Genomic DNA, 20,703 nt, shown 5'->3' with positions numbered 1-20,703 from the left:
TGGATAGTAAGGTCTCTCCAGAGCTCATGAATGTGAAGTTATTAATGGGATGCCAACTTAAAATGCAAGATGGAAGCAGGAAAATTACACCACCAAACAGAAATTTTTCTCACATTCTAGTGAAAGTCAGGAAAGCGTAGTTAAGAATAGTAAAGTGATAGCTTTCTCTTAGAGACATTTGTGCCCTTTGTGGCCTTGCTTATGAACTTTTTAAGAAAATTGCATTGATAACCTTGCCACTACCTGAAACATGCAGTGGAAGATGAGCAAAGATCTCCAGATAATCTTTTGATAAGATTACATGAAAGCCCGAGATAGCTTGTATCGGATGGCATAGAGATACTGGTGTAAGAGTGCAGATGTGATGTTACATATGAAGCAACTAGCATGTGGAACTGCATGGTGAATTTGCACTGAAGAACGGGTCTCAAGACATGCTCAGTTACTTGACAACAGAAGATGTGAAATAGTTAATGTGGCTCAGGGAAGTGAGACAATTGACACATACTCCATCGAGAAACTATCTAATTAATAAAAAAAAACACTGAAGATGTGTTTAAGTAAAATATGATATAGCATTTAGATTAGGAAAATTGAAGGCTAGGGAGAAAGAAATTTGGTAAGAATTATCCGCAGTGAATGGATACGAGTAAAAAAACAGATTTGGAGAATATTTAAAATCCATGACTTGATTAGATGTTAAACTTCAGCTTTCTTTACAATGTCTGTTTTCGTTGTCTGCATCATTTTCGCTTGAAATATATGTATTTAGTCAACATGCTAGTGATTGTAAGACTGAATTATAACTGTAATAATTATGTTTGGTAGGTAACAGAGCACGGGAAAAGCCAGTATGAATCCAGTATGAGGGTATTGGTGGTGCCTCCTCTACCATGCTTTACAGGTCTTACAGAACCTGTGCCAAAACCTATGCTGAAGTGAAACCAATAGTAAATGAGATTATAGGTACTTAAGTATAAGCTACAAAATTATGTGGCATAATTGGTACAACATTCACATTGTGGGATATTGGGCTTATATATCAGCACATCAATAGGTTCAAATTATTTCACACGCTCTGGTAGTTTTCCAACTTGTAATGAGAGTGTATTTGATATTTAATTAACTGAACACATCGAAAGAGAAGATCCGAAGAAACGTAGAGACCCCCCCCCCCCACCCCAGGTGGAGTAAGATCAGGAAAGATGCAACGAACAGAGGATGCTCCAGGCGGGGCAGAACTGGAACACCGGAACAGTGAATTGAATTTGAGAAAGGGGTCAGAGGTTGCTGCTCCCTCTCAAAAGACTGTAAGAAAGGGGGAAATCTTAATTTCAGAGTCTCCTCAATGAAATCTAGAGTTGGCACGGTTGGTAGAGGTTTGTAAATGAGATCTCGAAATAGTTTTCTCTCTCAAGGTGGGGACTGTTAGAAACTAAAGATGCCTAAAAATGTATAAAACTGATACGGATGCTGTGTTTTAAATCGTTGTGTTGAACACTAGATGAGGTGTCTCCTTAGAATGATAGGGAATGCTTTAAAATGCTAATTGTCAGTGGTGTTCAAGTTAAAGCTTCAGTTTGTTTATGTATCTTTAAGACAATTTTTATGGAAAGGCTTAGAATGGAAGGAAGTTTCTAGTAATTAACATAAACACAGGCAGTTTCGTATGTCGTAAAGACCGGTTGAGGTGAGAAAGCTCTGGTTTGGCTTCATGAGTTCAAAGGATAGAGGACTAAGGCTTTGTATTAATTGTACCCGGCAGAATAGGGACAGAGAGTTTAAAGGAATTCTACAGAAAAGCATCTTGGAGAAGGTATGAACGATGACGTGACCAAAATCGCAAGACATCTTTAAGGTGGATTCTTGAAACAAGAATCGAGACAAAGAACTAGAAGCCTTATTGAATATTATATTTTGGGGGAACCTCTAAGTCAATATTCTGATTCAGGCCCACCCTTAAAAATAGGTTAAAAGTGACCTCCCCAAAGCTTGGACTCACAGACGGAAGAAAGACAGAGAAGGAGAAAGAAAAAGAGTGAAGGAAGCCTTAGACGATAGGAAGAACAGAATTGCTCACGAGTGTCAACCGTCTGTCCGATCAGATCAATTTCAACTATTGTTACGGTTCTACATTTTTACTGTATAACTAATGTGTTATATTCTATCTTAAACTCTGATTAAAGACAATATATCCACCATATTGGTATGCACTCGAACCTGATTATTTTAAGTGACCAGAGATAATAATAATAACTTTTATTTATATAAGCGCCTTTAACGTAGTAAAACGTCCCAAGGCACCTCACAGCAGTGTTACAAGACAAAACAGATAAATTTGACACCCAGCCATAAAAGAAATTAAGGCAGATGACCAAAAGCTTGGTTAAAAACATAGGTTTTAAGGAGCGTCTTAAAGGAGGAAAGAAAGGTAGAGAGGCAGAGGGGTTTAGGGAGGGAGTTCCAGAGCTTAGGGCCCAAACAGCTGAAGGCATGGCCACCGATGAACCACCGAGATAGCTGTAAAGAGGCAATTTGTAACACTGCAACCCATTTCTCCTGTTTATCTTTGTTTTTCATATAGTGTAAATAAAGCAAGATTGTATTAAGAATATCATTGTTCCATTAGATTAATATGCTAAAAATCATGCCAGAAACTCTTTCCAGTCATAGATTAGCTTCAGAAAAAATTACTTTCAAAAAGGCATTTGATAAAAGTACCACATCATAGATCTCAATTTTCACCAAAGCTTTTTTTTGATGTACTTGAAGAGTTATGCCCATTTTTGGGGGGCACCAAGTACGCTCCAAAACAATGTTTCAAGTTTCCCAGTTTGATTTCTTCAGTTTGGCGCAGCCTAACCTGTCCTTTAGTTTTTGGAGGTGAAGCCTTGATCGGCGCCAAAAAGATCGGGTTGCCACGGTAACAAGGAACACATTGTGGGCTGAAGCTGGAAAGTGAAACATATAGCCAGCTCGCAACCTGCACAAGCACATTAAAATACATTGCAGCAACTTCACAAGCACAAATACATTGCAGCAACTTACCTCCATTAAATTATTAAAGTCCCCCTACCACCCCACCTCCCGGTGCTGAACCCCGCTCCTATCCCAGGCCGAATGGGCTCCCAGTCCGCTCCCCTGCACCTAACCCTGGCAGAGTGGCCTCCCAGTCCGCACCCCGCACCTATCCCAGGCCGAATGGCCTTCTCCCTCCCAGTCCCCGCACCTAACTATACCCGAAAGGCTTCCCCCTCTTTCTTATCTCTCCTGTTGCTGCTGTCCAGGCATCTGCTGCAATTACCTGTGCCGATTTCCTTAACTCTCCAGAAGGTTTTTCTAGAGGCCACATACACTAGTGCAAGAAGAACTGGAGTAACTCTCAGCTGGCCAAACATGCCTAAGTGGCCAGAATTGGCGCAGGTGGCAGGTTATGCCCCGTTTGGCTGAAAAAAAAACGTACCTAAAAAAATCGTAACTATCTGGTGCAAATTGATTGGGGAAACTTGTTTTTTTTTTTAAAAACAGGCCAAAAAGACGGTGCAAATCACTGAGGAAAATGGAACCCATCAACTTGGGAGCAAAATTGAAGCTGGATTAAAGGGGCAGTGGCTGCATGGGGACAAAATTGGCTAAGGGACAGAAAGCAGAAAGTAGCGGTGAGCGGTTTATTTGTCCCCAGTGTGGGTGTTGGGACCATTGCTCGTTTTAATAGAAACATAGAAACATAGGTGCAGGAGTAGGCCATTCGGCCCTTCGAGCCTGCACCGCCATTCAATGAGTTCATGGCTGAACATGCAACTTCAGTACCCCATTCCCGCTTTCTCGCCATACCCCTTGATCCCTCTCGTAGTAAGGACTACATCTAACACCTTTTTGAATATATTTAGTGAATTGGCCTCAACAACTTTCTGTGGTAGAGAATTCCACAGGTTCACCACTCTATGGATGAAGAAGTTTCTCCTCATCTCAGTCCTAAATGGTTTACCCCTTATCCTTAGACTGTGACCCCTGGATTTGGACTTCCCCAACATTGGGAACATTCTTCCTGCATCTAATCTGTCTAAACCCGTCAGAATTTTAAACGTTTCTATGAGATCCCCTCTCATTCTTCTGAACTCCAGTGAATACAAACCCAGTTGATCTAGTCTTTCTTGATATGTCAGTCCCGCCATCCCGGGAATCAGTCTGGTGAACCTTCGCTGCACTCCCTCAATAGTAAGAATGTCCTTCCTCAAGTTAGGAGACCAAAACTGTACACAATACTCCAGATGTGGCCTCACCAAGGCCCTGTACAACTGCAGTAACACCTCCCTGCCCCTGTACTCAAATCCCCTCGCTATGAAGGCCAACATGCCATTTGCTTTCTTAACCGCCTGCTGTACCTGCATGCCAACCTTCAATGACTGATGTACCATGACACCCAAGTCTCGTTGCATCTCCCCTTTTCCTAATCTGTCACCATTCAGATAATAGTCTGTCTCTGTTTTTACCACTGACCTGGACTTGGATATACAGAGCAAAATTTCAAAGTTTGCAGATGACATAAAACTCACAAATGTAAGGAGGATAATAGACTTCAGGAGGGCATAGATATTGTGAAATGGGCAGCCACATGGCTGATGAAATTTAACAGAGAAGTATGAAGTGATTCATTTTTGCAGGAAGAATGAGGGGAGGTAACTAAATGGCACAATTTTAAAGGGGGTGCAGGACTAGAGAGACCTGGTGGTGCATGTACACAAGACTTTGACGGTGACAGGACAAGTTGAGATGGGTGTTGAAAAGACATGCGGAATCCTTGGCTTTATAAATAGAGGCATAGAGTACAAAAGTAAGGAAGTTATGCTAAACCTTTATAAAACACTGGTTAGGCCCCAGCTGAAGTATTGTGGTCAATTCTGGGCACCACACATTAGGAAGGATTTCAAGGCCTTCGAGAGGGTGCAGCAGAGATTTACTAGAATGGTGCCAGGGATGAAAGACTTCCGTTACGTGGAGAGACTAGAAAAACTGGGATTGTGCTCCTTAGAGCAGAGAAGGTTCAAGGGAGATTTAATAGGTGTTCAAAATCATGAAGGGTTTTGATAGAGTAAATGAGGAAAAACTGTTTCCAGTGGTAGAAGGGTCAATAGCCAGAGGGCACAGATTTAAAGTAATTGGCAGAAGAACCAAAGGCGACATGAAGAAAAAAACAATACACAGCGAGTTGTTATGATCTGAAATGCACTCCCTTAAAGGGTGGTAGAAGCAGATTCAATAATAACGCTTAAAAGGGAATTGGATAAATACTTGAAGGAGGAAAATTTGCAGGGCTATGGGGAAAGAGAGGGGGAGTGGGACTAATTGGATAGCTCTTTCGTAGAGCTGGCAGAGGCATGATGGGCGGAATGGCCTCCTTTCGTGCTGCATCATTCTATGATAGAGTCTGAACTCTGTCTCTTTAACTATACTGTTCGAATGTCTATCCCAAATACTAGATGAGCTCACTGATCAATTGGCAGGAGCTTTTCAATTACAAGAGGAACTAATGTGTTTAATGAAGACATTGAAACAATGAACTGAAGGAGATTTAACTTCTATAGCAACTTGTTTTTAACAGACTTACATAGAAACATAGAAACATAGAAAATAGGTGCAGGAGCAGGCCATTCAGCCCTTCTAGCCTGCACCGCCATTCAACGAGTTCATGGCTGAACATGAAACTTCAGTACCCACTTCCTGCTTTCACGCCATACCCCTTGATCCCCCGAGTACTAAGGACTTCATCTAACTCCCTTTTGAATATATTTAGTGAATTGGCCTCAACTACTTCCTGTGGTAGAGAATTCCACAGGTTCACCACTCTCTGGGTGAAGAAGTTTCTCCTTATCTCGGTCCTAAATGGCTTACCCCTTATCCTTAGACTGTGACCCCTGGTTCTGGACTTCCCCAACATTGGGAACATTCTTCCTGCATCCAACCTGTCCAAACCCGTCAGAATTTTAAACGTTTCTATGAGGTCCCCTCTCACTCTTCTGAACTCCAGTGAATACAAGCCCAGTTGATTCAGTCTTTCTTGATAGGTCAGTCCCACCATCCCGGGAATCAGTCTGGTGAATCTTCGCTGCACTCCCTCAACAGCAAGTATGTCCTTCCTCAAGTTAGGAGACCAAAACTGTACACAATACTCCAGGTGTGGCCTCACCAAGGCCCTGTACAACTGTAGCAACACCTCCCTGCCCCTGTACTCAAATCCCCTCGCTATGAAGGCCAACATGCCATTTGCTTTCTTAACCGCCTGCTGTACCTGCATGCCAACCTTCAATGACTGATGTACCATGACACCCAGGTCTCGTTGCACCTTCCCTTTTCCTAATCTGTCACCATTCAGATAATAGTCTGTCTCTCTGTTTTTACCACCAAAGTGGATAACCTCACATTTATCCACATTATACTTCATCTGCCACGCATTTGCCCACTCACCTAACCTATCCAAGTCACTCTGTAGCCTCATAGCATCCTCCTCGCAGCTCACACTGCCACCCAACTTAGTGTCATCCGCAAATTTGGAGATACTACATTTAATCCCTTCGTCTAAATCATTAATGTATAATGTAAACAGCTGGGGCCCCAGCACAGAACCCTGCGGTACCCCACTAGTCACTGCCTGCCATTCCGAAAAGTACCCATTTACTCCTACTCTTTGCTTCCTGTCTGACAACCAGTTCTCAATCCACGTCAGCACACTACCCCCAATCCCATGTGCTTTAACTTTGCACATTAATCTCCTGTGTGGGACCTTGTCGAAAGCCTTCTGAAAGTCCAAATATACCACATCAACTGGTACTCCTTTGTCCACTTTATTGGAAACATCCTCAAAAAATTCCAGAAGATTTGTCAAGCATGATCTCCCTTTTACAAATCCATGCTGACTTGGACCTATCATGTCACCATTTTCCAAATGCGCTGCTATGACATCCTTAATAATTGATTCCATCATTTTACCCACTACTGAGGTCAGGCTGACCGGTCTATAATTCCCTGCTTTCTCTCTCCCTCCTTTTTTAAAAAGTGGGGTTACATTGGCTACCCTCCACTCGATAGGAACTGATCCAGAGTCAATGGAATGTTGGAAAATGACTGTCAATGCATCCGCTATTTCCAAGGCCACCTCCTTAAGTACTCTGGGATGCAGTCCATCAGGCCCTGGGGATTTATCGGCCTTCAATCCCATCAATTTCCCCAACACAATTTCCCGACTAATAAAGATTTCCCTCAGTTCCTCCTCTTTAATAGACCCTCTGACCACTTTTATATCCGGAAGGTTGTTTGTGTCCTCCTTAGTGAATACTGAACCAAAGTACTTGTTCAATTGGTCTGCCATTTCTTTGTTCCCCGTTATGACTTCCCCTGATTCTGACTGCAGGGGACCTACGTTTGTTTTTACTAACCTCTTTCTCTTTACATACCTATAGAAACTTTTGCAATCCGCCTTAATGTTCCCTGCAAGCTTCTTCTCGTACTCCATTTTCCCTGCCCTAATCAAACCCTTTGTCCTCCTCTGCTGAGTTCTAAATTTCTCCCAGTCCTCAGGTTCGCTGCTATTTCTGGCCAATTTGTATGCCACTTCCTTGGCTTTAATACTATCCCTGATTTCCCTAGATAGCCACGGTTGAGCCACCTTCCCTTTTTTATTTTTACGCCAGACAGGAATGTACAATTGTTGTAATTCATCCATGCGTTCTCTAAATGTCTGCCATTGCCCATCCACAGTCAACCCCTTAAGTATCATTAGCCAATCTATCTTAGCCAATTCATGCCTCATACCTTCAAAGTTACCCTTCTTTAAGTTCTGGACCATGGTCTCTGAATTAACGGTTTCATTCTCCATCCTAATGCAGAATTCCACCATATTATGGTCACTCTTCCCCAAGGGGCCTCGCACAATGAGATTGCTAATTAATCCTCTCTCATTACACAACACCCAGTCTAAGATGGCCTCCCCCCTAGTTGGTTCCTCGACATATTGGTCTAGAAAACCATCCCTTATGCATTCCAGGAAATCCTCCTCCACCGTATTGCTTCCAGTTTGGCTAGCCCAATCTATGTGCATATTAAAGTCACCCATTATAACTGCTGCACCTTTATTGCATGCACTCCTAATTTCCTGTTTGATGCCCTCCCCAACATCACTACTACTGTTTGGAGGTCTGTACACAACTCCCACTAACGATTTTTGCCCTTTAGTGTTCTGCAGCTCCACCCATATAGATTCCACATCATCCAAGCTAATGTCTTTCCTAACTATTGCATTAATCTCCTCTTTAACCAGTAATGCTACCCCACCTCCTTTTCCTTTTATTCTATCCTTCCTGAATGTTGAATACCCCTGGATGTTGAGTTCCCAGCCCTGATCATCCTGGAGCCACGTCTCCGTAATCCCAATCACATCATATTTGTTAACATCTATTTGCACAATTAATTCATCCACCTTATTGCGGATACTCCTTGCATTAAGACACAAAGCCTTCAGGCTTGTTTTTTTAACACCCTTTGTCCTTTTAGAATTTTGCTGTACAGTGGCCCTTTTTGTTCTTTGCCTTGGGTTTCTCTGCCCTCCACTTTTCCTCATCTCCTTTCTGTCTTTTGCTTTTGCTTCCTTTTTGTCTCCCTCTGTCTCCCTGTATAGGTTCCCATCCCCCTGCAATATTAGTTTAACTCCTCCCCAACAGCACTAGCAAACACTCCCCCTAGGACATTGGTTCCGGACCTGCCCAGGTGCAGACCGTCCGGTTTGTACTGGTCCCACCTCCCCCAGAACCGGTTCCAATGCCCCAAGAATTTGAATCCCTCCCTGCTGCACCACTGTTCAAGCCATGTATTCATCTGCGCTATCCTGCGATTCCTACTCTGACTAGCACGTGGCACTGGTAGCAATCCCGAGATTACTACTTTTGAGGTCCTACTTTTTAATTTAGCTCCTAGCTCCTTAAATTCTTTTCGTAGGACCTCATCCCTTTTTTTACCTATGTCGTTGACATATGACAACAATCTCTCTTTTACTGGATTGATGAATAATGCATTGTTTAATTTGTTCAGGAAATTCCTTGGAACTATAAGAGTATAGAAAGTGCAGGGGTGAAATTAAAAAGTATATTAGGAAAGCAAAGAGAGAGCATGAAAAATTCTTGGCAAGTAAAATCAAGGAAAACCCAAGAATGTCTTATTAAGAGCAAGAGGATAACTAAAGAAAGGGTAGGGCCTTTTCGAGACCATGAGGATAATCTGTGTGTGGAGGCGGAAGATGTGGGTATGGTTCTTACGAATACTTTGCGTCTGTTTTCACAAAAGAGAGGGGCGATGCAGACATTGCTATTAAGGAGGAGGAGTGTGATATATTATATGAAATAAACATAGGGAGAGAGGAGATATTAAGTGGTTTAGCAGCTTTGAAAGTGGATAAATCCCCAGGAAATGTATCCTAGGCTGTTAAGTGAAGCAAATGAGGAAATAGCTGAGGTTTTGACGATCATTTTCAAATCCTCTCTGGCTTCAGGTGTGGTGCCAGAGGACTGGAGGACTGCGAATGTGCTACCTTTGTTTAAGAAGGGAGAAAAAGATAGACCGTGTAATTACAGGCCAGTCAGCCTAACCTCAGTGGTGGGAAAATTATTGGAAAAATCCTGAAAGACAGGATAAATCTTCACTTAGAAAGACACGGATTAATCAAGGACAGTCAGCATGGATTTGTTAAGGGAAGGTCGTGTCTGACTAACTTGATTGAATTTTTCGGAGGTAACCAGGAGGGTCAATGAAGGCAAAGTGTATGATGCAGTGTATATGGATTTTAGCAAAGTTTTTGATACTGTCTCACATGGCAGACTGGTCACAAAAGTAAAAGCCCATGGAATCCAGGGCAAGTTGGATCCAAAATTGGCTCGGAGGCAGGAGGCAAAGGGTAATGGTTGATGGGTGTTTTTGCGACTGGAAGGATGTTTCCAGTGGGGTTCCGCAGGGCTCAGTACAATGTCCCTTGCTTTGTGTGATATACATCAATGATCTAGACTTGAATATCGGGGGTATAATTAATAAGTTTGCAAATGATACAAAAATCGGCTGTGTGGTTGATAATGCAGAAGAAAGCTGCAGACTGCAAGAAGATATCAATCAACTTATCAGGTGGGCAGAACAGTGGCAAATGGAACTTAATGGCAGGAAAAAAAATCAAAGAGCAAATTATTATTTAAATCGAGAAAGATTGCAAAGTGCTGCAGTACAGCAGGACCTGGGGATCCTGGTACATGAAACACAAAAGGATAGTATGCACGTACAAGTGATCAGGAAGGCCAATGAAATCTTGGCCTTTATTGCAAAGGGGATGGAGTATAAAAGCAGGTAAGTCTTGCTACAGTTAAACATAAGAAGATAAGAACATAAGAAATAGGAGCAGGATTAGGCCATTTGGCCCATCGAGCCTGTTCCGCCATTCAATAAGATCATGGCTGATCTGATCATGGACTCAGCTCCACTTCCCTGCCCACTCCCCACAACCCTTTACTCCCTTATTGCTCAAAAATTTGTCTATCTCCACCTTAAATATATTCAATGACCCAGACGCCACAGGTCTTTAGGGCAGAGAATTCCATAGATTTTCAACCCTCAGAGAAGAAATTCCTCCTCATCTCAGTTTTAAATAGGCGGCCCTTTACTCTGAGACTATGACCCCTAGTTTTAGTTTCCCCTATGAACGTAAATATATTTTTTGCATCCACCTTGTCGAGCCCCCTCATAATCTTCTATGTTTTGATAAGATCACCTCTCATTCTTCTGAACTCCAATGTGTATAGGCCCAACCTACTCAACCTATCTTCATAAGTCAACCGCACATCTCCGGAATCAACCTAGTGAACTTTCTCTGAACAGCCTCCAATGCAAGCATATCCTTCCTTAAATATGGAGACCAAAACGGTACGCAGTACTCTAGGTGTGGCCTTAACAATAATACCCTGTACAGTTGTAGCAGGACTTATCTGCTTTTATACTCTATCCCCGTTGCAATAAAGGCCAACATTCCATTTGCCTTCCTGACTACTTGTTGTACCTGCATACTCACTTTCATGCACAAGGACCCCCGGGTCCCTCTGAACTGCAACACTTTGCAATTTTTCTCCATTTAAATTGTAATTTGTTTTTCTATTTTTTCTGCCAAAGTGGATAACCTCACATTTTCCCACATTATACTCAATCTGCCAGATTTTCCCCCACTAATTTAGCCTGTCTATATCCCTTTGCAGATTTTTTGTGGGTATTGGTGAGACCACACCTGGAATACTGCGTGCATTTTAGGTTTCCATATTTACGAAAGGATATACTTGCTTTGGAGGCAGTTCAGAGAAGGTTCACATGGTTAATTCCGGAGATAAGGGGGTCGACTTATGAGGAAAGGTTGAGTAGGTTGGGCCTCTACTCACTGGAATTCAGAAGAATGAGAGGTGATCTTATCAAAACGTATTAGATTATGAGGGGACTTGACAAGGTGGATGCAAAGAGGATGTTTTCACTGATGGGGGAGACTAGAACTAGAGGGCATAATCTTAAAATAAGGGGCCACCCATTTAAAACTGAGATGAGGAAAAATTTCTTCTCTCAGAGGGTTGTAAATCTGTGGAATTCGCTGCCTCAGAGAGCTGTGGAAGCTGGGATATTGAATAAATTTAAGACAGAAATAGACAGTTTCTTAAACGATAAGGGAATAAGGGTTTATGGGGAGCGGGCAGGGAAATGAGTCCATGATCGGATCAGCCATAATCGTATTAAATGGCGGAGCAGACTCGAGGGGCCATATGGTCCACTCCTGCTCCTATTTTTTATGTTCTTAGGTAATCCAGAGAAGTGGGAGGTAATGCATTTTGGGAGGGCTAACAAGGAAAGGGAATACACAATAAATGGTAGTATACTGAGAAGTGTAGAGGAACAAGGGGACCTTGGAGTCCATGTCCACAGATCCCTGAAAGTAGCAGATCCAGGTCGAAGGCATATAGAATGCTTGCCTTTATTAGCTGAGACATAGAATACAAGAGGAGTTATGCTTGAACTGCATAAAACACTGGTTAGGCCACAGCTGGAGTACTATGTGCAGTTCTGGTCACCGCATTACAGGAAGGACATGATTGCACTGTAGAGGGTACAGAGATTTATTGTGTATTCCCTTTCCTTGTTAGCCCTCCCAAAATGCATTACCTCCCACTTCTCTGGATTACCTAAGAACATAAAAAATAGGAGCAGGAGTGGACCATATGGCTCCTTGAGCCTGCTCCGCCATTTAATACGATTATGGCTGATCCGATCATGGACTCAGGTTCACTTTTACCTGCCCGCTCCCCATAAACCCTTATTCCCTTATCGTTTAAGAAACTGTCTATTTCTGTCTTAAATTTATTCAATGTCCCAGCTTCCACAGCTCTCTGAGGCAGCGAATTCCACAGATTTACAACCCTCAGAGAAGAAATTTTTCCTCATCTCAGTTTTAAATGGGTGGCCCCTTATTCTAAGATTATGCCCTCTAGTTCTAGTCTCCCCCATCAGTGAAAACATCCTCTTTGCATCCACCTTGTCAAGTCCCCTCATAATCTTATACGTTTTGTTGCCGGGAGTAGAGAATCTTAGCCATGAGGACAGATTAGATAGGTTGGGTTTGTTTTCATTGGAACAGGGCAGGCTGAGGGGAGACCTCATTGAGGTGTATAAAATTGTGAGGGGCCTAGATATAGTGGATTGAAAGGGCCTATTTCCCTATAGCCTATGTTTGCACTAGGTGAGGGATCTCTGGCCACTTACAACAACCCACTTGGGGGAGAGGTGATGAAGGATTCAGGCGAAGGTGAGTGACATTGGAGCATGGGTCATAGAAGTTGAGGAGTTGTTAAAAGATTAAGAAGTAGGGATTGTGATCAAAACAAGGGATGCTAGGCAGGTAAAGGTATAGTGAAAGGGAGCCACTGAGGGCCATATTTTCTCTGCAACCATCACCCAACTGGCTCAACAAAAGCAAAATACTGCAGATGCTAGAAATCTGAAATAAAAACAGAAAATGCTGGAAATACTCAGGCAGGTGGCATCTGTGGAGAGAGAAATCCAACTGTCTTGTTTACTTTAAGGTAAGGAGATAGGAGGCGGGGCAGATAAAGAAAAAGACAGAGAAAGAAACAAAGAGTTAAGAGGCGAGAAGCATCAGAGATAAGAAACAGATAGAGAGAAGCAGACGAGGCTAAAGAGGAGAGATAGAATCAGTAACTCTGAAATAGGATACGAGTCACCATATTTTCCAACAATGCCATGGAATAGACACAAAATGATAACTATCGGCACAGATTGTATATAGTTGAATGCACAAAGTGTTAGAATTCTTAACAAAACTACTAGGAAATTTAATTTGGTCAAAAACCCAAAAACAATCTCACGAATTACTGCATCATTTTACTAGGCTTTGCAGGAATTCGGATTTTAAAAACGCCATACCTTGGCTTTCGCCGTTGCGAGGTTCTGCTGAATCCAACCTCCCCACCACCTACCAACGGAATCAGAAGTTAATTCAATCTTTCAATAAAATGGCGTTACCTCACGTCGCTCTCAATTTCTAAACTATTTTTAAATGGATATTTACCTATCTGCCATTCTGGAGGTATTATATCCCGACGTTACAACCGTGGTATGACATCAGTTTGGACCAAAAGCGAGCTTGTGGTCAGAAAGGCCGCGCTGCCATCTGCAGGCTGCACTGTCAGACCGCGCATCACTGCCACCGTGGCAACAGTCAAGGGAGAGGAAGCAAATACTGGGCTGCTGCCTGACTTGGGAACACATTTACTGGAAATACGAACTCACTGATTATCAGCTGATCGGTGGGGAGCAGCTTACACGAAATTGCAATATATTCCAATTAAAGAGAAATATAAATGTGCATGAATTATCATCGAAACAAATCAATTACACTTCAATCTTTAGCATAGAGAGATGGAAATCCAGCCATTGGATCATTAAACACTCTCATTGCTGACTGAGGTGGGTGTAGAGGTGCCCGGGGCTCACACTGAGCTGAGAAGGCCCGCCCAGCCCCCGGCTCCGCCCCGGCGCCCAAACCCCGGACCAGCCCCGCCCAGTCCCTGGCCCGGCCCCGCTCTGCCCGTACAGCGGCTTCCCGTTTCCATGGCAGCCTGACGTCAGGCGAAAGTGACGTCTTCTCCAGGAAACGGCGCGCGAAACTCTCAAACCGGCGGCAAAGGACACCCGGGGAAACCATAGCAACAAGACAGGGAGACTGACATAGGCCAGGAAGTGAGGGTAGAGGACTGCTCAATTCATCCTCTGTTCAACATGACCCAGTCTGTAGTAGTCCAAGGTAAGCACTTGAACCATCTTAATGTAGGTTTTTAGGTGTCTGAACTGTGCCCGGGTCAGTGTTTAACCATGAACCCAAAGCCACTGCAACAACATATTTCTGCAAGTGCCCCTTTCCTGGGAGCAGGGCACTACTAAAACAGGGTACATACCCCAGCAATTAAAAATGCATTATTTAATGTATTAAACTTAATGATAGGGATAGATGATATTTGTCCCAGAGGCATAAAAGGAAATTAACGAGGCGCTGACGATCGTTATGAAGGAATTTATGGCCCGGAATTTACGGCTGTAATGACGCCAAAACGGTCAGCGTTCGACCTTATTACTCTGGAACTGACAACAACTTCTGGTGTTTGCAGGTGCGCAGTTAAACGCGGAAATCCAGATTTCCCGTCAGTGATTTCCCGCTCCTCCACAGGATGCACGGTCTAATTCCTCGCAGATGGAAACCTTTCAAATCACTTGAATTGACATGAAATGCACATTTTTATGCTCTAATCTCGTAAATTTGTGGAATGTCAAATGTCTCCATTATGATACAAATTCAATTAGATTTTTTAAATTATACATTTTTTAAAGATTTTTAATGATATTTCAGCTTCTACTTTAATCCCATGTGCATGTCCCAATCTTTATTTTGCCCTCTATAAAATTATTACAAAGTGAAGGATAGTCAGTGCTTTTTATCTCCTGGTTTGCTGTCAGTGAGAATTCTTCAGTGTGCTTGGCTGCTTAGCATGCTTGATGCCATCACTGTTGCTGAACCCTAGAGATGCTCTATACACAGCGCCAGAATGAAATTAATGTTGGGAAAGGTGAAATCTATGCCACAGAAAACGCTAGATCTTTGTGGTAGGTTTTCTTTGAGGTCATCAGCGAGCACTGTCACTTCACTGCTGACTGCAAAATCCAGGCCAATTAATATTGGGAAGGTAGATTGGAAACCCACTATAGTGATGCCCATTTTCAAAAATAACAACAACTACTTCAATTCCATGTAAAATAATGAAATCAATTATCGGGAGTAAACTTTAGGATTATCTATACAGCAATAACTTAATTAACAGCTGGGGATGTTGGCCTGGTCGAGGACGCTAATGTTGGTGCATCTGTCCTCCCAGGGATTTGTAGGATCTTGCGGAGACATTGTTGGTGGTATTTCTCCAGCAACTTGAGGTGTCTATTGTACATGGTCCATGTTTCTGAGCCATACAGGAGGGTGGGTATTACTGCAGCCGTGTAAATCATGAGCTTGGTGGCAGTTTTGAGGGCCAGGTCTTCAAACACTCTTTTCCTCAGGCGGACAAACGCCATCATCGAAGCACTATCCACACTCGATCAGCTCCACTGGGCAGGCCACATAGTTCACATGCCAGACACGAGACTCCCAAAGCAAGCGCTCTACTCGGAACTCCTTCACGGCAAACAAGTCAAAGCTGGGCAGTGGAAACGTTACAAGGGCACCCCTGATAAAGTGCAACAGCCCCACTGACGCCTGGGAGACCCTGGCCAAAGTCCGCCCTAAGTGGAGGAAGCGCATTCTGGAGGGCACTGAGCACCTTGAGTCGTGTCGCCGAGCGTGTGCAGAAATCAAGCGCAGGCAGCCGAAAAAGCGTGCGGCAAACCAGTCCCACCCACCCCTTCCCTCAACGACTAGCTGCCTCACCTGTGACATAGACTGTGGTTCACGTATTGGACTGTACAGCCACTTAAGAACTCATGTTAAGAGTGGAAGCAAGTCTTCTTCGATTCCGAGGGACTGCCTATGATGATGATGAATTGACAGCTGACACCATGGATTTAGAAGAAGAGCCTGCAGGAAGTGACAATCCAAGTCGACTGGTAAACTCCACAACATTGTGTCCTTAGACTTCCAAAATAGCATTTAATAAAGTTTTATATGAAAGTTTGCTAATTCAAAGCTTTGGGAATTCAGGACAAAATTTGGATATGGATAAGAAATTAGCTGAAGGTTAGAAAACAACAAGTACTGGTTAGAGGGGTAATGTATGAAGGCAGAGATGGCTAAAGTGGACTGGGAAAATAGATTAAAGTATGGGACGGTTGATGAGCTGTGGCAGACATTTAAGGAGATATTTCATAACTCGCAACAAAAATATATCCCAATGAGAAGGAAAGACTGTAAGAGAAGGGATAACCATCCATGGCGAACTAAGGAAATAAAAAATGGTATCAAATTGAAAACCAGGGCATATAATGTGGCTAAGCCTAGTGGGAGGCCAGAGGATTGGGAAACTTTTAAAAGCCAGCAAAGAACGACTTAAAAAAATGATAGAGAGGGAAGATAGAGTACAAAGTAAACCAGCACGGAATATAAAAACAGATAGTAAGAGTTTCTACAAGTACATAAAAAGGAAAAAAGTGGCTAAAGTAAATTTTGATCCTCTGGAGGATGAGACTGGGGAATTAATAATGGGGAACAGGGAAATGGCAGACATTGAACAAATATTTTGAAACGGTCTTAACGGTAGAAGACACTAAAAACGTCCCAATAGTGGATAATCAAGGGGCGATAGGGAGGGAGGAACTTAATACAATCACTATCACTAAAGAAGTAGCACTCGGTAAAATAATAGGACTAAAGGCGGACTAGTCCCTGGGCTTACATCCTAGGGTCTTAAAAGAAGTGGCTGCAGAAATAGTGGATGCATTGGTTATAATCTACCAAAATTCCCTGGATTCTGGGGCGATCCGAACAGATTGGGAAACCGCAAATGTAACGCCCCTATTTAAAAAAACGAGGCAGACAATTAGCAGAATACTATAGACCAGTTAGTCTAACATCTGTTGTTGGGAAAATGCTGGAGTCCATTATTAAGGAAGCAGTAGCGGGACATTTGGAAAAGCATAATTCAATCAAGCAGAGTCAGCATGGTTTTATGAAAGGGAAGTCATGTTTGACAAATTTGCTGGAGTTCTTTGAGGATGTAACGAGCAGGGTGGATAAGGGGGAACCAGTGGATGTGGTGTATTTGGATTTCCAGAAGGCATTCAATAAGGTGCCACATAAAAGGTTACTGCACAAGAAAAAAGTTCACAGGATTGGGGGTAATATATTAGCATGGCTAACTAACAGAAAACAGAGAGTCGGGATAAATGGGTCATTTTCTGGTTGGCAAAAAGTAACTAGTGGGATGCCACAGGGATCGGTGCTGAGGTCTCCACTATTTCATCATCATCATAGGCAGTCCCTCGGAATCGAGGAAGACTTGCTTCCACTCCCAAAGTGAGTTCTTTGATGGCTGAACTGTCCGATACGAGAGCCACAGACCCTGTTACAGGTGGGACAGACATTCATCGAGGGTAGGGGTCGGTGGGGCTGGTTTGCCCCACGCTCCTTCCGCTGCCTGCGCTTGGCCTCTTCATGCTCTTTGCGTTGAGACTCGAAGAGCTCAACGCCCTCCCGGATGTACTTTCTCCACCTCGGGCGGTCTGCGGCCAGGGACTCCCAGTGTCAGTGGTGATGTCACACTTTACCATGGAGGCTTTGAGGGTGTCCTTATAACATTTCCGCTGTCCTCCTTTGGCTTGTTTACCATGAAGGAGCTCCGCATAAAGCATTTGCTTGGGGAGTCTCGTATCTGGCATGCGTACTATGTGGCCTGCCCAGCCAAGCTGATCGAGTGTAGTCAGTGCTTTAATACTGGGGATGTTAGCCTGGTTGAGGACACTGATGTTGGTACGCCTGTCCTCCCAGGGGATTTGCAGGATCTTGCAGAGACATCGTTGGTCTCTGATGATATATCTCCAGCGACTTGAGGTGCCTTCTATACATCGTCCATGCCTCAGATCCATACAGGAGGGCGGGTATTACTACAACCCTGTAGACCACCTATGATCCAAATTCCCAAGGCCGCACCCCACTTCTGGCCAAGAATGGGGAAACACTCATAAAGGACACCGAGACTGTCAGGGCCCGATGGAAGGAGCACTTTAAAGATCTCCTCAATCTCCTCTGCCTTTGACTCGAGTGTTCTCGACTGCATCCCGCAGCATGTGACCCGCCACCAACTCCGTGAAACTCCAACGTTGCACAAGGTAGGCAAAGCCATAAAACAGCTTAAGAATTACAAGGCTACAGGTGTGGATGGAATCCCTGCTGAGGCGCTAAAATATGGATACATGACCTCATCTCTCTCATCTGGAGGGAGGAGAGCATGCCGGGAGATCTGAGAGATGCAGTGATTGTGACCATTTTTTAAAAAGGGGACAAGTCCGACTGCGGCAACTACAGGGGAATCTCCCTGCTATCAGCCACTGAGAAAGTTGTCGCTCGAGTTCTCCTCAATCATCTTCTCCCTGTGGCCGAGGAGCTCCTCCCGGAATCACAATGCGGAACTATTTACGATCTATATTAATGACTTGGATGAAGGGACCGAGTGTAATGTAGCCAAGTTTGTTGATGATACAAAGATGGGTGGGAAAGCAAATTGTGAGGAGGACACAAATAATCTTCAAAGGGAAAAAGACAGGCTAAGTGAGTGGGCAACAATTTGGCAGATGGAGTATAATGTAGGAAAATGTGAGGTTATCCACTTTGGCAAAAATAATAGAAAAGCAAATTATAATTTAAATGGAGAAAAATTGCAAATTGCTTCAGTACAGATGGACCTGGGGGTCCTTGTGCATGAAACACAGAAAGTGAGTATGCAGGTACAGCAAGTAATCAGGAAGGCAAATGGAATGTTGGGCTTTATTGCAAGGGGGATAGAGTATAAAAGCAGCAAAGTCCTGCAACTGTACAGGGTATTGCTGAGGCCACACTTGGAGTACTGTGTACAGTTTTGGCCTCCGTATTTAAGGAAGGATATACTTGCAGTGAAGGCTGTTCAGAGAAGGTTCACTAGGTTGATTCCAGAGATGAGGTGGTTGACTTATGAAGACAGGTTAAGTAAGTTGGGCCTATACTCATTGGAGTTGAGAAGAATAAGAGATGATCTTATCGAAACATATGAGATAATGAGGGGGCTTGACAAGGTGGATGCAGAGAGGATATTTCCACTCATAGGGGAAACTAAAACTAAGGGACATAGTCTCAGAAAAAGGGGCCGCCTATTTAAAACTGAGATGAGGAGGAATTTCTTCTCTTAGAGTTGTAAACCTATGGCATTCTCTGCCCCAGAGAGCTGTGGAGGCTGGATATTTGAATATATTTAAGGCGGAGACAGACAGATTTTTGAGTGATAAGGGAATAAAGGGTTATGGGGAGCGGGCAGGGAAGTGGAGCTGAGTCCATGATCTTATTAAATGGCGGAGCAGGCTCGAGGGGCCAGGTGGCCTACTCCTGCTCCTATTTTTTATGTTCTTGGGGGAGAAGTCTAAGTGGGGTGTCCCAGGGGTCAGAATGGGGATCATTGCTGTTTCTAATTTATCTCAAAGACTTGGCTTCAGAAACTCTGCAAATTGGAGCGGGTGCAGGACATTCTGAAAAGGGAGGGAGAACAGCCAGTTCTCGTGGTGCACATTGGTACCAACGACATAGGTAAAAAAAGGGATGAGGTCCTACGAAACGGATTTAAGGAGCTAGGAGCTAAATTAAAAAGTAGGACCTCAAAAGTAGTAATCTCGGGATTGCTACCAGTGCCACGTGCTAGTCAGAGTAGGAATCGCAGGATAGCGCAGATGAATACGTGGCTTGAGCAGTGGTGCAGCAGGGAGGGATTCAAATTCCTGGGGCATTGGAACCGGTTCTGGGGGAGGTGGGACCAGTACAATCCGGACGGTCTGCACCTGGGCAGGACCGGAACCAATGTCCTAGGGGGAGTGTTTGCTAGTGCTGTTGGGGAGGAGTTAAACTAATATGGCAGGGGGATGGGAACTAATGCAGGGAGACAGAGGGAGACAAAAAGGAGGCAAAAGCAAAAGACAGAAAGGAGATGAGTAAAAGTGGAGGGCAGAGAAACCCAAGGCAAAGAACAAAAAGGGCCACTGTACAGCAAAGTTCTAAAAGGACAAAGGGTGTTAAAAAAACAAGCCTGAAGGCTTTGTGTCTTAATGCAAGGAGTATCCGCAATAAGGTGGATGAATTAACTGCAAATAGACGTTAACAAATATGATGTGATTGGGATTACGGAGACGTGGCTCCAGGATGATCAGGGCTGGGAACTCAACATCCAGGGTTATTCAACATTCAGGAAGGATAGAATAAAAGGAAAAGGAGGTGGGGTAGCATTGCTGGTTAAAGAGGAGATTAATGCAATAGTTAGGAAAGACATTAGCTTGGATGATGTGGAATCTATATGGGTAGAGCTGCAGAACACCAAAGGGCAAAAAACGTTAGTGGGAGTTGTGTACAGACCT

General features: G+C 43.6%; 2 protein-coding genes across 4 annotated transcripts in view; one reads left to right on the top strand and one right to left on the bottom strand.

The window, feature by feature from the left end:
- LOC139267275 (BSD domain-containing protein 1-like) overlaps positions 1-14,056 on the bottom strand; it is a 45,229-nt gene extending 31,173 nt beyond the window's left edge. For all 3 annotated transcript variants that reach the window (XM_070885325.1, XM_070885327.1, XM_070885328.1), the window contains exons 1-2: positions 13,646-14,056; positions 13,501-13,549 (exon numbers count right to left, since the gene is read on the bottom strand). In XM_070885325.1, coding sequence (XP_070741426.1) covers positions 13,501-13,549; positions 13,646-13,656 — 60 coding nt within the window. In that variant the 5' untranslated portion in view covers positions 13,657-14,056. The remainder of the gene's footprint in view (positions 1-13,500; positions 13,550-13,645) is intronic.
- Positions 14,057-14,263: 207 nt separating this feature from the next.
- Positions 14,264-20,703, top strand: part of tube1 (tubulin, epsilon 1) — a 58,483-nt gene continuing 52,043 nt past the window's right edge. The window contains exon 1 of the mRNA XM_070885324.1: positions 14,264-14,380. Within this exon, the coding sequence (XP_070741425.1) occupies positions 14,356-14,380 (25 nt within the window). The 5' untranslated portion in view covers positions 14,264-14,355. The remainder of the gene's footprint in view (positions 14,381-20,703) is intronic.

Source organism: Pristiophorus japonicus, chromosome 7 (assembly GCF_044704955.1).
Source record: "Pristiophorus japonicus isolate sPriJap1 chromosome 7, sPriJap1.hap1, whole genome shotgun sequence".
Taxonomy (NCBI): domain Eukaryota; kingdom Metazoa; phylum Chordata; class Chondrichthyes; family Pristiophoridae; genus Pristiophorus; species Pristiophorus japonicus.
This window is presented reverse-complemented; position numbering and strand designations above follow the sequence as displayed.